The sequence below is a fragment of the Lepidothrix coronata genome, unplaced genomic scaffold (assembly GCF_001604755.1).
Source record: "Lepidothrix coronata isolate B3197 unplaced genomic scaffold, Lepidothrix_coronata-1.0 Scaffold22, whole genome shotgun sequence".
NCBI lineage: Eukaryota > Metazoa > Chordata > Aves > Passeriformes > Pipridae > Lepidothrix > Lepidothrix coronata.
Window position 1 is genome coordinate 2,124,454 of NW_016690202.1, and position 16,023 is coordinate 2,140,476.

At 40.7% G+C, this 16,023-nt stretch overlaps 1 protein-coding gene across 1 annotated transcript in view; it reads left to right on the forward strand.

The window, feature by feature from the left end:
- Positions 1-8,249: 8,249 nt before the first annotated feature.
- TBCA (tubulin folding cofactor A) overlaps positions 8,250-16,023 on the forward strand; it is a 25,349-nt gene continuing 17,575 nt past the window's right edge. Inside the window, exon 1 of the mRNA XM_017808101.1 lies at positions 8,250-8,342. Coding sequence (XP_017663590.1) covers positions 8,290-8,342 — 53 coding nt within the window. The 5' untranslated portion in view covers positions 8,250-8,289. The remainder of the gene's footprint in view (positions 8,343-16,023) is intronic.

Consider the following 16,023-nt stretch of genomic DNA (forward strand, 5'->3'; position numbering starts at 1 on the left):
TGCAGTTGATGCGCTGGAGGGAAGGGATGCCATCCAGAAGAACCTTGCCAGGCTTGGGAGCTGGGCCCATGCGTACCTCATGAAGTTCAACAACGCCAAGTGCAACATCCTGCCCAGGGGTCAGGGCAATCCCAAGCACAAATATAGGCTAGGTGGAGAATGGATTGAGTAGAAGGACCTGGGGGTGTTGGTGGATGAGAAGCTCAACATGACCCAGCAACGTGCACTAGAAACACAACCTAGAAAGTCAATTGTATCCCAGGCTGTATCAAAAAAAGCATGTCCAGCAGGTCCTTCTGCTCCAGACTTGTAAGACCCCACCTGGAGTGCTGCATCCAGCTCTGGGGCCCCCAACCTAAAAAGGATGTGGACCTGCTGGAATGAGTTAAGAGGAGAGCCACAAGGATGATCAGAGGGCTGGAGCACCTCTCCTATGAGGACAGGCTGAGAGAGTCGGAGTTGTTCAGCCCGGAGAAGAGAAGACTCCAGGGAGATCTTCTAGCAGACTTCCAGTACTTAAATGGGGCCTACAAGAAGACTGGAGAGAGACTTTCTACAAGGGCATGTAGTGACAAGAGCAGGGGGAATGGATGCAAAATGACAGAGGGCATGCTTAGATCAGACATAATAAAGAAATTCTTTACTGTGAGGGTGGTGAGGCACTGGCACAGGTTGCCCAGAGGAGTTGTGGATGTCCCATCCCTGCAAGAGTTCAAGGCCAGATTGGATGAAGCTCTGAGCAATCTGGTCTAGTGAAAAGTGTCCCTTTCCATGGCGGGGGGGGGGGGGTGGGGGTGGGGCTGGAACTAGATGGTCTTTGAAGTCCCTTCCAATATAAACCATTCTATGATTCTACAAAATAAACCCCTGCAGAGATTTCACCTCTTAAATTCTACACTGTGCCTTAAAGTGCAGTTAAGCTAAAGCATATTTTACAGAAATATGCTTGTACTACTCCCCTTGGTAGTTTTACCAGTAGTTAATTACTCAGTATTTAAAATTTGCTTCCTTAATTCAATCCTGATTTTCTCTAGTTTGAATTTGCTGTTGTATCCTACTGTTCATTCTTTCTGCTGGGCTGTGAACTCTCTGGTATTAAAAATTCCTTCTCTATGTGTGTTACAGGCTGACTGAATCCCTTCCTTTTATCACTGACCAAATACCCTTAGCTTCTTGTGCCTTGTTGCATGGGGGATATTTTCCAAGTACTGTATTACTCCCATATATTTGTTCTAAGCCTTACAAGCTTTTTTTCCCCATTTTTAAGTGTAAATCTGGGTATGTGATTCCAGTCAGAGCCTCACTCTTTCAGCATCTCTCAATATTTAAGACTCCTACACAATACTCATATGGCAGTATATTTAATGGATGAAACCTGCTCTCTGTCAGCCACATTATTATATCTCAGCTCATGCGTAATTGGTTAGCCATTACAACCCAACAGGCCTTTTCTGGGGTTACTGATTTCCAAGTCACAGTTTTTAACTCTGCAAGTCTAACTTATATTCTGGACTTCTACATGTATGACCCTGACTTCTCCAGCACTGAAATTATTTATTTTGAATAAGTTTATTTCAGTCAGCAATCCAATTTGCTTTACAGAACTAATCTGTTCTTATTATTTACAATGTCAACAATATTTGTGCCAGCAGCAGGCTTTATTAGCAATTATTTTAATACTTCCTCTCTGGTGATTAATAAATCTATCAAATAGCTTAGGCCAGATGAACAGATTCCTGCAAGAATTCACCAGAAACTCCTACATTTTTGTAATTAACCAAATGTTTCTTCATTGGAGAATATAATTCTGAGTGGTAAAAATTGCAGTTTTCAGATGTGCCCAAAAAACAGAGAAACCCTTCTTGTCTGGTATTTGAATGTTGTGCTGAAGCATGTGATCAGTCAAACTCACACCACACAGATGTCAGCTGATGCCACAGTTTTGTTTTGTATTGTAATACAAAAAGCATTCAATTAAAAATGACATTAATAACTTAGGAATTTAACAGGTATTGAAGACAGGCTTCAAGAAATTTATATTAAAATCTTTAAAAATCCTGAAACTTTCTAATGATTCAGGGGGAGATAAATAAGCAAGTGTATATGTAACTATGTAAAATGTACCTCTTTTTCTTTTTTCCCAAAAGATTTATCACATGCATCTTTATTCCGTGAGTTCTTTAAGCTTCACATATGAATTTGATGTTTCACTGGAGATTTTATTATATCCAGTTATTGTCAAATCAATAATTCATTTTTTATTTCATTCCAATGAGATTCATTCTCATTGATATGTTTATTTTAAAATAAATTATCAATTAACACAGAAAATCTGCCTCCAAGGTGGGATAAAAAGAGATAATATTAGTGACAGGTTCATAATCAAAGCTCTTCTCTCTATTGAGAAATAAACACTTGTGAGGATTCTCAGTGTGTTTTACAGTCTTAACAGCTGAAAGGACTGTCAGGTCTCCCTTGATTGACCCTGAATAAAATCTAACTAGGGGTGTCAAAAAAATATGTCCGTCAACTTTGCTCATGCATTACAACATAAAAATTGATTGGAGTCATTGACTACAGGTAGCAATGAGCAAAACTACACAAGATAAATACTCTGGTTTGTGAATACTCATTCAATCCACTTTCATCTGCCACCTTGATTTTTGGATTGGGCACTCATGGATAAAAAGGACGTGATCTGAAAAAATCGTGTGTGCCTTTTAAAAGACAGTATCGTGCTATGTTACTCCCTACACAGAAATTTATGTTACATGGTGTTAAACCATGGGCTAAGCTTAATGTAACATGATGCATTAAAAACCGCACATCATGATTGTAATGTGTGTCAGAACAATGAATTGTTATATCACATATCTCTTCATTCGTAGGTAGGGGATCCATGGAAATAATTCTCAAAGGGATGTATTCTCCTTTTGATGCACACACATAAATTCCTTTTTCTTTCACTACTTCCAGCTCTTCAGGTAATGGTTGGTCTGAGCTAGGAAACACTGCTTTTAAAAAAGCCTCAAGTTAGCTAAAAAAAAGGTTTGAATTGTAGCTAAGCATTTATTATAGGCACAGTTTTAACCCCGAAAACTGTATGAGAGGGCTGTTTTGTAACCTACGCTCCCCAGTAGTGTCACATTTGAGGAATCACCATTGCTGCCTTGTCTACCCAGGGTAAATTGTACTGTCACTATAACTTTGCAGAAAATGAGTAGGTTTCCGTCTGATTTTATAACACCACTTCCCAGTGGGCTACTTCCTTTTCACAAAAGCATAGACAAAATCAGAATCTGTCCTGGTGGTGTTCGGAGACAGTACAAAGGCAGAGATGGGAATGGACTTTGCCCTGATCCTTTTCAGCTTCTGCCTGGTGTCACCTTTCTCCTTTACCTAACTGCACAATGTAACTGAGCCTCTCGTATAACAAAACATAGCTCCCACTTGATTCAACACGTTATGTAGGTATCTGACAAACTGTGCAGCAGCAATCCATTGTGTCCTTGTCCCATTACATGGCCTGTGCTTCTTGCCCGTATCCGTGGTGTTGAACAGCTCTCTAAGTGTTTTGCGAGGATATTTGTGGAAGGTAATTTCACCAGTAATGATCACCTGATATGAAAGTGGGTCAAGAGGTTTACACTACAAAGAATACTGATGCTATCTTGTATGCTGACAACCAGGGAAATTAATTCTTGTGCAGTTAAATGGTGCCTAGCTGTGTACCAGCTAGCTGTACACATGCTAATTTTATCTACTGAACATATATAAAAAACTAAGTAAACACTACCAACTTTTATTCAAAATCTAATCCCATTTATGCAGTATCCTTTAGGGAGGCTGAATGAATTGTTTTCCTACAAAAAAGATATAATTTGAAAACTAAATATTAATTTTCACATTTTTTTGATCATAAATGAAATTATATTCAAACTGAACACATGGTTTTGATGGATAAACAAAATAGTATAAAAGCTCATTGAGCACTTACTTACTAAAATAATGGTCTCACTCCTCAGCTGAAGCAAACGTGCATTTGGCCATGGGCTCTTCAAGCTGCCTAAACCAACTGGCAATGAATGGAAAAGGTGATGGAAACTGCCACTGGGCTTAGTGTACTAAACCCCAATGGCTGCATTTTCTTCTCCAACATATGCTCTGACCTCAGCAGCATAGATGGCATAATGTTTCAAATTTGAACTATATCACTATTACAAATGTGTTGGGTTTATATTTGAAATGAACACAAAACAGTTCCACTGCAACAGCTCCATTATTTCAGAAAGTCCCTTATTAAAGCCAAGGAAATAAATTTAAAAGGGAGGAAGGGATATAATCAGAATGTAGGATTAATGAGACTTGGTATTTGCACTCCTTAGAAGTTGTGTGTTTCTTAAGCTGTGTGTTTCTTGAGAGACATATTAACTGGGAATTGCTACTATAAAAGGGACTTGTGGCATACTGCAATGTCTGCTCTTTTCTTGTGATGAAGCATATGTGTGGTATTAACTTCTTAAGCTGGCCTTTCACAGACAATGTCATGAGTCGTAGGCAGTGCCTTGCAGCCTGGTGTGCTTGCTTGCAAGTGAATTAGGTGCACTGCGAACACTTCAGATTAAACATGTATTACAAAACTGTTCATGTGTGCAGACATATGAGCTCAACAAGCTGATCAGCTGCTTCCAGTCCTTCATTCTTAAGTGAAATGGGATTGAGCAGTAACTGCTACATATGCTCTTATTCAGAAGAAATAAACAAGACCTAGATGGATTTTTTTTTTTGACAGAAGGCATAGTGCATTGGCAGTGACAATAACTTCCACTGAAGTAAATTTGCACAACACATATAACAAACTGCCTTGAAAATATTGCTTATGTGGAGCAAAATGAAAGCTGGGATGATCAGATGACACTGGCCAGAGGAGAGGAAGCCATATTCATAGCAGTTGCAGCTTTACATGTGAGCTGCTGGGAAGGCGCAAAAGAATATGTAAAGATACATGTAAGGGTCCCAAGTACAGAATGACTTGATCTGTATGTCAGCACAGCTAGAGCACCAGCAAATTGTGTTTAGGCACTTGCCTTTATGCAACACTGCGCACATAAAGCCTAGGGCTAATAGATCTTATGAAAAACCTTCAACCAGATGCAACACAAGCAGAATGCTGCCAAAAGTCACTGAAAAATCAACAGTTTCTACACCACCCAAAAGGTACAACAGGATTTGCAATCTTGATAAAGGATTGTATTTAACTCTAGTGTAACATCACTAATTCACATGGAAACCTATCTAGAAATTGTTTCAAAGGAGTTCTGGAAAAAATACTCCCCCACCACCTTTATTTAAAAAGGAGTGTCTGTCCTGGAAAGCATTACACACACCCAGATATCCACACCCTTAGAAATAAAATTACTATTTTTTAAAGTGTTAATTAATAATTTTCAGGTGTTAATACAAATATGTATTAATAATAAAGTACATCATGCTTTCAGATACATTTTACACTATACTCCACGATCCACCAGGAACACCTTTTTGAAGTTATCATCATATTTACTTAAATATGAACACAGATTGGGTATATTATAATCTACTTAGTTAACTGAATTAGCTGTAAGAAAACAATTGCATTCTACTTCTAAAATTCAGTCACTGAGGCCAAGCACTGTCAGTAATGCGAGTTAATGCTTCAGGGCTAGAAATAAAACATTTGTAGCACTTGGAAACATAAGTTACTTTTCTTAATATTGCTGCTTCCAGGCAAGTTTTATTTTTGTACTGTTATTTGTTGTTGGCCTTCTCACTTATGGAATGACTTTGTCAAACATAGAAATGACATCAAAGACTATTCTTGAAAAAGTAATTGATGTGTAGGTGCATGGTGGTATTGCAGCTTTATGTGCAGCCTTCTCTATTTTCAAAGTGTATGTAGCATAACCGGGCTGCCTTGGAATTTTTTACAGAACAGCTTCAGCCCCAGCATGACTTGATACAGCTTTCTAAAGACAAAATAATAAGATGTGAGTTTCTGTTGAAGTAAGGGACTGCATTTTCCCTTGCCTCTGCCAGAATGCTGCCCTCCTTCCCCCTTCTCCTGCATAGTTGATGGCAGATTTGCGTATCAAATACAGAATACATCTGTGAACTTGTCTGCAAATCATTTCTTGTGGCACTGAGCAGGCTGTTGACCTTGAGACTTGCATTTCCCTTCAGAAACAACCTGCCAATGGAAGGCTGTATGTTGCAGGTCTCCTGGGAAGTCTTGCTGGGCTCTGTAACAGGGGTCACATTTGTCCTCCGCACATAAAGCACAACACTGTGGACTTGAGCAGTCTTGGCCTTTCCTGAGCCATGTCTGATGATGTCAGCCACACTGACACAGCTGAATGACTAAAGACCTGAAACCATCATGTCACCAAAAGCAACATGACTTCCTTCCTTGCTTTCCTCAAGAGATAGCTGTCACTGGCAGTGGTGAAAGTCAGGGCATGCCACCAACACAGGACAAAAGGATGTGGGGGAAAAAAAAGCCTCTGCAGACCTTCCTGAGTTGCACTCCACTGAAACTGCATTTGTCTTTCTTATTTATTCATTGAAGCTAATTTTTTTTTCTTTCTTGTTGATTTAAATACTCATTATGAGGAAGTTCTTTCAAACATAGACTCAAAGGGGTTTTTTTTTCAAGAATCTGTCCCCTTAAGTGGTTAGCCTCAGCTAAGTGTAACCATAAAGGAAAATAGCCCTTGAACCATCAGTCAATTATAACTCCAGGACTGAGCTGCCAGTGCTAATGTTGCCTCTTCATTGTTTTTACCAACCACCTAACACTAAGGGGACACACAGGTTCTTTTAGAGATCCTTGGCAGAATGATGACAACACTAAGTTGTAGTGTGTTTAACACTTATTTTAACCATTAAACAGTAGTTTAACAATTAAAGCTTTATTTTCCTTAGCAGAACTTCATTATTAGTATAGCACAGAACTTATGATTAGATTGACACAGGATTTCTACAAGCAGAATCACAGAGAATCGATCAAGTTGGGAGCGGACTACAGCAGGTCATCTGGTTCAACCTTCCTACTTAAGCAAGGTCATCCCAGAGCAGATGGCATAGGATTGTTTCCAGATGGTTCTTGAGTATCTCCAGTGAGGGGGATTCCGCAACCGCTCTGGGCAATCTGTTCCAGAACTTGGTTGCCTGCACAGTAAAGAAGTTCTTCCTTATATTTAGGTGGAACTTCTGTGCATCAGTTTCTGCTGATTGCCTCTTGTCCTATTGCTCAGCACCACCAAGAAAAGCCTGGCTCCATCCTCTTGGCACTTTCCCTTCAGATATTTATAGACATTAAAGAGCTCTTCTATCAGTCATTTCTTCTCGGATCACTGTAGTGCAATCTAGAAGTAGCAAAATACAGAATTTCTAATGCAATTTGACTTATGATTTCTGTTCACCTGGACCCTCTGCAGATCGGATTGGATCATAGCACATGGTTTGATGTATCAATATAACAATCATAATCTAGACTCAAAAATCATATAAAAGAACACGAGTCCCTCCCTCAGTCCTCGGAGGAAGCAGACAATGGCAGAGGTGTCCCTGGACAGCAGGTGGCCCCAGGTGTCTCTGTCCAGCGAGTTCCCCCTCAGGACCCTTCTCAGCCGGTTTTACAGACAGTGTCCCGGGGGCTGCGAACGCTCCCCGCGCACCGATCACCGGGGTCACCCACAGGGATCACCCACAGCCCGGGCTGGCCCGGAGCAGGACCTGGGGGCGGGCACGGAGTGGAATGATTGGCCTGGTGCCCAGGGACCCTGAGGCCAGGAGGGAGGGAAAGAAGGTATCTGGTTTGTCTCCTTGGGGCACAGGACCTTCTGGGCCTGATAACGAGGGGAAAGGGCACAAACACGGTTCCAGAGAAGGGCTGCTCGCCTTGTGAAATGGCCTCAGTCACGATGACCAACCACGGTACCAGAAGTCGGGAGTGGGGAGTGCCGGTCACACCACACTCCAAAACACCATCACGGCATCAGTCAGAATAACTCCCTTGCTGCACTCGACGGCGGATTCCCACCTTTATTCGCGTGTGCGAACAAACACCGAACAACGCTCGGCTGCTCCACCGGGACGCCACCATCCCACACTCGGGCAACTCCACTGCGCCACGGGAGGGGTCGCCGGTCGTCCCCCGCCCTGCTCCCAGTGGTGCCGCCCGGGCCGGCGGTATTGCGCGTGCGCGGCGCGGGGCTGCGCAGTCACGGCGCCCTCCGCCCCCGCGCCGCCATGGCCGACCCGCGCCTCAGGCAGATCAAGATCAAGACCGGCGTCGTGAGGCGGTGAGTGCCCCCCGCCGCCAAGGGACGGGGCTCGGTGCGGCCCCCAGGGGAGGGGGCCCTGCCGCGGCCCCGGGGGCTCCACCGGGCCGGGCGGAGGGGCCGCAACGGGGCTCTGTGCAGCGTCGGCCGCCCCTGCCGCGGGCCGCGGTGCTGTGTGGGGATGGCGGGTCGTGCCAGAGCGCGGCCCTGGCACGGCCGCTTCCCCGGGAACAGGCCCCGCTTTCCCAGGACGCTGGTTAAACGCGAGGTTCGTGTCCTTTCGTTAGTGACTCTTGAGAGCCGAGGGGGGTCATGCTGCCCCGTCTGTGTGCAGGGCAGTCGCGAGGTATACTTGCCGAGGTATGAAGTCTCACCTGTTTTTTTTTACCAAAGCAGCAGTTGAATTGGTTATTTGTGATTCAAAAGTTCGCACCGCAGAACCAGTGGTATCACAGAATAAATTAGGTTGGAAAAGATCTCTGAGATCATCGAGTCCAACCTGTGAGCAAACACCACCCTGTCAACTAGACCATGGCACTAAGTGCCACATCCAGTCTTTCCTTAAACGTCTCCAGGGACGGTGACTCTACCACCTCCCTGGGCAGCCCTGTTAAATTCATTATCGGAGCCTCGATCTTCCGGGTTTTTAACATAGTCTTAATTTTTAAGAAGAGTTTGTTTGTCTGGATCCCTCTTACGGCTGTAAACACAAGGCTTTGACATGAACTGTTTGGTCACAGTGGGGTTTATTAAGATTATAAAGACTGTGCTGGCTCAGGCAAAGACAGAATTAGTGTGTATGTTGGCTGAAGATGTTAAATAGTGCAGTTTCATGCAATGAACTTCATGTTATGACTTAGCAAATTTCTGTCAGACAGGTATATTTTCTTGTACATGATTTGCTCTGAAAGGTTGGACTTGAAGACTAGAAAAATTGTTACTGTTGATGCTAGCTAAAGGCACTTGAGAGTTCCTGGTCTGCAACCAGGGAACAAACCACTCAATTGTATGCGTTTCAGGGCTAGTACAAAGAAAGGGATAAAAACATTTTGGAAAATGGAACAAATGCAGTTGACAGGATTCAGATTTGCTTTTGAAGAATGGCTCTGTGTGTGAATAAGCAAGTAAACTTGTTTATCTTCTGTGGTAACAACAGGCATATCTGCAGTTATTCTGCTGCAGCTGGCATGCTGTAAGTGAACATAACTTTAAAAAAAAGGGGAGAGGAGGAAAGGACTGTTATCTTGCACTCCCTCTGGGGAGATGATACAGCAGCTGTGACGGTTGCACACAGATAAAAGAAGAGGTATGGGTCAGTCCCACTCTACCCTTCTCCACCCAGAAGCCTAGTTATGCACTCTACTACAGTGGATGTACATGTGACTTGTGTTAATTTAGGAACATCAGCATTGTGCTCCTATTTTGGACTAGAACAACTGTATAGGTATTTTTTTCCTGCTGCGTGAGACTTGTGTAGAGGCTTATTAAACATTCCATAAAGTGACTGACTAGCATGTCAGGTAATTTTCCTTAGGTTTTTTTCTGTGTTTAGAAAGGCACATTGAATTTAGCCTGTAATGCTGATTTCCAAGCACATTCAGTGCTCAGGCATTATGAATATATAAAAAAAGGTAGGGGTCAAGAACGTTTAGGGCATACAGAACTTTTTAGACATTTTGTTTCCTTTTTTTAGTCATCTGTTGCAGCAATTTTTTTTCTCTCGTTAGTTACCTAACTCATCATTTTTTCTCAAACTAAGAATGAAGCAGCTATTCTGTTTTGGGATTTTTTTTTTTTAGCTGCATATCATCAATTCTTTGTGTACTCCTCTCAAGAGACAGTATTGTAGGTTGTGGGTAGTTTACTTGCCCACACGTTTCTTACGTTGCTGTATATCAATGAAAGAAATTTAAACTAGGAATGGGGAGAACCTTTTGCTTTTTTGACAGCTCTGGTAGCCAGGCTCTTGGTGATTATATACTTTCATTAGTTTATCATTCAAAAAAACCTAGATTTGATGAGCATGAATAGTAATGTTTTCTGTTTTAACAAGCAATACTTTTGGTATAATCACTTCAAAATGGTCTTAGTTGTAGTAAATCCAAACAATGACCTGCTGGATAGTGAGGGAATTGATTAGTAAAAAATGCAAAACTTCCAAAATACCTTATTTCCATTTCAGATAGGAAATTATTTTAAAAACTACTGTGAAGAAAGTAAGTCAGGTTGTGTGAAAATAGCACTGACATTTGCCCATAGTTTCCATGTGATTAAGTGGAACTGACACCAGTAGATTAGAATGAGACTAAGACAATTCACATTGCAATTGTGTTAGTTTAACTTTAACAATCTTTTAACATGCTTGTTTAAATGTGGCTGACATACCATAATTACAAATCTACAAGCCTTGATTATAGAATTTTACATCATGAACCTATGGGGAAAGTGTATTGATTTTTGTGAAGCAATTCTTTTTTTAAATTCACCTTTCTAAAACTGTGGTATCTTCCCAAGATTGTTCTTTTGCCTTTTGCACTGGTGTTGATATTATTTTTTCTCTTTGTAAAATATCATTATATTGCAAAGCAATTTACACTGTGATTGTCCCCCCTTTCTCTGAACACAGGAAGTCCTGGAAGTTGCACAAAACTATTGGTCTGATTTTATATATAAATGTGAACAATTCTCTTATTGAATTATTTAACTGGCAAGGATACATTTTGTGCAAGAGAAGTCTGAAGAATGCAAATATTCCTTTTGCTGTATGTTGACTCTATTGATAATTCAAGCACGAAACTAGTTCACATTCTTGGTTACTCAAGAAATTTGCTATTTCTGGTGTAAATCAGAAATTTTATCCATCTTCTGTCCATTATATGAATTATGGTTGCTTTCTTGCTTTCATTGGCCATCGGCACTCACTCTGATTCTTAGCATCAATGTGTTGATAAGAAACTCACATCTCTTTTCTTTATTCTTGTTATAAGATTGTATGCAACAACTGTTTGTAAGCTCAATTAATGGGAAGAGATATCTCATATTATTTGGGTGTTGAGGAACGATCTGCAAAGCTGCTCAGCCAAACTGAGTCAGCATGATAAAGCGATTTAATGTATATACATGGCACATCTGAGAGCTCAGGGATTCAAGAGGGTGAATATATTGTATGCACTGTTGGATACAAGCTGACTCTATCCAAATTAAATAACCCTTTTCAGAGTGCAGATTGCACATCTGTTGTCTAGGGTTGTCACCAGCTCAGTCCTGGAGTCTTAAACTTGTGTTTAGTGCTAGCCAAGTGTGGTTGTTGCGGTCCAGAGCTACTTATATATGTCTTAAGTACCTTTTGTAGTGTTCCTGACATCAGAATCAGATGCAGTAAGTCCCAGGTTGGCCCTGCATTCGAAGGTTGAGTAATTCTTGGAGACTTACTAGCATAGTCTCTGTCCCATATAAAAGAACTGTCTGAGAAAAGAATGCACTTGCATTTACATAGTGCTGTGTGAGGTAATATCTGTGGCATACATAGACCAACCTGGATAAGGGTCTAGAAACAAACTTACTTTTTTTAAGGGATTCCTATTTCCCTGTGTTTTTCAATACATGCTTGCTTTTTACTTCAGGAATAACAAACAGTATCCATGCATATCTTAAAAAGCTGTGACGAGCAGCGGTTGCTGTGAAAATTGCATAGCATGTTGTTTTATTGTTTTGGTTTTTTTTTAAACGGGTTTGATTCCATTTGTTTTACCTTTAGAGCAGACCTAAGCAATTTAAAAATTTTAAAAAATATTTCACAAATTTAAATTAGTAATGATCAGATCTGTTAAAGATTGCCTCTTTTGCATTGCTTTGTCCATCCCATTACCTCTTATAGAAAAAAAACCCAAAGTAAAAAACATGATTCTGGTATCTCAGATTTTTTCTGTTTACAATTGTTTTCTGCCCCCTGAGGCAAAACTGGCTTATGTATGTCTGTGCTGACCATAGTAATCTATTGATGTCATCACTCTAACCTGGCCACCAAATTTATGACCATGTCATTAACAATGTGATATTAGGGAGGAAGGCTTTTTTTTTATTTTGGACAAGAACATATGCAAAACTGTAGCATTGCACCCTTAAGTTATTTAAATAGTCTTTCAGAAGTTTGGAGATACAGTAGTTCCAGTTGCTTGGCAACATTATTTGGTGGCATTACGCATATATGTAATGCTGTTGTCTTTCTGTTTTTTCGTGGCATGGAGCCACCCACCTATGTGGATTAAACAGCTACAGATAATTATTTTCTGTTGAATTGGAATGTGGATCCATGGGAAAAACTAAGAAAAATGTATTAAATTTATGGTAGTTCTTTGTATACAGATATGCTAACAACCATAATCCATCCTGTCTTGACTTTAAGTATTAATAAATTGTGTGTATCATATAGGTGGAAATCTCATTCAAGACAGCAAGGTCCATTGTTTCTTCTTTTAGCTGTATTAAGTCTCTTTCCTGATGCATTGTGAATTGTCTACACGCATAATATGACTGCAATTCTATTTAATTTTTCTCATTACTGTAGCACTTAGAGTTGGTTGTGCCCAGTTGGGTGAGGCAGGGAGGGGGAAGAAATAGAAATAGGTTTTTTTCTCCAAAACAAAAGGTCTTGACTGAAGATGATGCCTGGGTTATAGAAGAGGAAATGACGATCTTTGGTAACCCCAATTGTTACCACAGCAGAGGCCCCGTTTCTCATTCTTCCATCTCGAGAACTGCAGTTCTTGGGCTCTGTAGCATTTACAACTTTCAGCTTCTGTCCCATTCCATTTCATGCCATTCTCTCCCAGAATTTTTGCCACTCCAGAGCCTCTTCAGGGTGGGCTCATAAACTTTCACTTCTCTCCAGCTTTTCCTCAGCATGTCAGAAAGGCTCTTTCAGCTGTCTTGGTGGACTAGCTATTTTCTTCTTTGCCCCTGAAAATCCGAATTCCTTCTTGCAGCACCTCATCAAAATCTTGATCCCCAGCCAGCATCTTTTGCTTTTTGAATAGCCTGTAACTTAAGAACTTTTATTTTGGTTATACCTGTTGGATTCTTCCATTCCTCTGCCCACTCCATGCTCCCACTGGCTGCTGGCATTCAGAGATGACTTAGCCAGAGAGACTTTCTCAGCTGGGCAAAAAGGGGAACTTCAGTTGTTTTTACAATGAGAACTTAAAAAAAAATTGAAAGAATGTATTGCAAGAACAGGGTAATAACTGTGTTGAAAAGGCAAGAACAGAAGGAGAAGCCCTGAAGATTCAGAGAAATCTCTAGTAACAGAGATGATAAAAATTACCTGATTTTAACATTTTTATAATTTGAAATAGTTTTTTTACTTCAGAAAATACTGTAACCGATTTCCATATTCTTCACAGTAGAGTAATCCCTGGCAAAACCCAAGTTTGCAAAGTTACCCTGAAATGTCATGGTAACTTAGTTCCGTAAGCTGTTAGATGCAGGAGGGACTATATACTCGTGTATGGTTACATGCTGACTCTTAGAAGAGAATGTTTATCTTTGATGATGATTTTGTGACTAGAAAAGGAGTGCCTAAATGTGAGATCCTGTCTAAATCAGAAAATAGTCACCCATGGCTAAGAAAATGCGGGAGTTGGTGATACCTGTGTCAAGTATTGTATTTCTTGCCTACTTCCTTCATCTTCATTCATTGACATTTTATCTTGGGCCTCAGTATGTAATGTTTGTGTGCTTATGTAGCCTTAGTGAACCCAACAATGTGTGTAGGTAAAATCTGCAGATTAGGGAGCTGGTACTTTAAGCTCTGCAGGTAGCGATTGCATGTTGTCAGCATTACTGCAGTTGTTGAATTACTTGTGCTGTAATTGTGCGTAGTGTTAATACATGGAATTTAGTATACTGTAAGAAAAAAGAAAGCTGTACGTTGTACAGTTACACTGTTATGGATTTTTAAGTTTGAACTAAGCATAGATACTTCATTATCTAGTCAACACAGGCTGTCAGCTTTGGGTTTTCTATGTGCTTAGGCTGAATCCATGGCGTGTTAGCATGCACCATGGTTAACAGCAACATTAGTTCTGAAGAGATGCACGTCCTTTCAACAGTGAATTTGCTCAGTAGCAATACTGAGCAATTCTCTCTCATCTTCTTCAGAGCTCCACTTGCTCCATCCAGCCAGGAAAGTGTTTATTGTGTTGATTTTTCTAACGCTGGAGAGAAGTTTTCATTTGGTGGCTTAAGCACATAGGTGCCATTCTGGCTTATGCAGAACCTGAGTTGTTGCCAATTGCTGGATGTTGGCAGAACATTAGGAGTAGTGGTGTGTGCTTGCTCTGTCCTTGTACCATTATACCACTTTTGTTCTAAGCATCCATTCCTGTCTGTGACTGTGGCTCAGGAAGGTGGAATTTTTGTCTGTGTACAGAGGATCCTAATTTCATTATGCATTCAGAAAACCCCTGTTGTGGATAATTTTTTCATCCGTCAAACTTCACATAAACTGTATGCCCAGAGTTGTAGATCTGCTTGCTATTGCTAATGATGCAACTATGGGAGATGACAGCAGACTGGGGTAGGAACAGAGGTACCTTTGTGGAGTGAGAAACAAGGGCAATTTGGGGTTCTTTATGCAGCAGCTAGAAATTGGAACAGTCTAACCCACTTGCAGCTCTGTACCCTAAACAGACTAGGGGTGAAGTCCCTTGAGAAATCAATGTGAGCCTAAATTTCCCTGTCCCCGTCTCTGGTTCTCTGGTCTCTGATGCTAGTTCAAACTTTTTGGTAAGCTCATTCAATTTGCTTAACCCAGGAGAAAAACTGTTAGCTTTTTTTTTTTTTTTTTTTTTGTTACTGTGTTAATTTCCTGCTGTTTTGGTGAACCGGATTGACTCACAGAGATATCATGTGAGCATTAGTGCTGGCAGAGATGTATGTTGGGGCTAGGGAGGGGAATACCTCTGTCCACCAGTGGTCAGCTCTTTGACTGTCTTGAACCATCTTGTGTTACTTTGCTCTTCAGCCTAGGAAGCTGAAGTGGGGGAGAGAAAGTGAGTAAAAGAAGATGGATGAGGAAGTAAATCGTAACAGTATGGAAAGGACCTTTTTTTTCTTGTTCTACCTTAAGATTCTGTCAAGCCCTTTGAGCTCTTTTGGGTTTAGTCTCCAGCTTTAAAGTAATAAAACTGTGGTTTTCACAGAGAAAGCACAAATTCTGAAATTGTTTGTTAAGTGATGAGAAAGTTAAATGTGTGAAGGATTTTAAAAGGGCAGCAGCCATAGCCAGGAGCTTACCTCTTGTCTATAAAACATTTATGGTTTAGTTTTGTTCTTCAGTGTTAAAAAGTCCTTACTTTGATTTCTAGAGGCAAGAAGTGCCTTAGGACACGTCCACAAGAAGTTTCACTTTAGACTTTGTTTCTTTATGCTCTTTACCTAGCAGCTGACTACTGACTGGCACTAAAGACAAGATCCAGAATAATTGGATCTTATGTTTCTACTTTTTTCTAGTGAAAGACTAGGCAAAGCTAGTAATTCTATTCTGTTTGGGTTATTTTCATCACTCGTTTCTAGAGGTGTAGACTTCTCCTTCAGAATCCAGGAAAAATAACCTGGATATAAATAACAAGGAAAGCAAGCGTGTTGTCAGTAGATTTAAATCAAGTATGTGGGAATCTTCACTTCTGTTGAACACTTATGT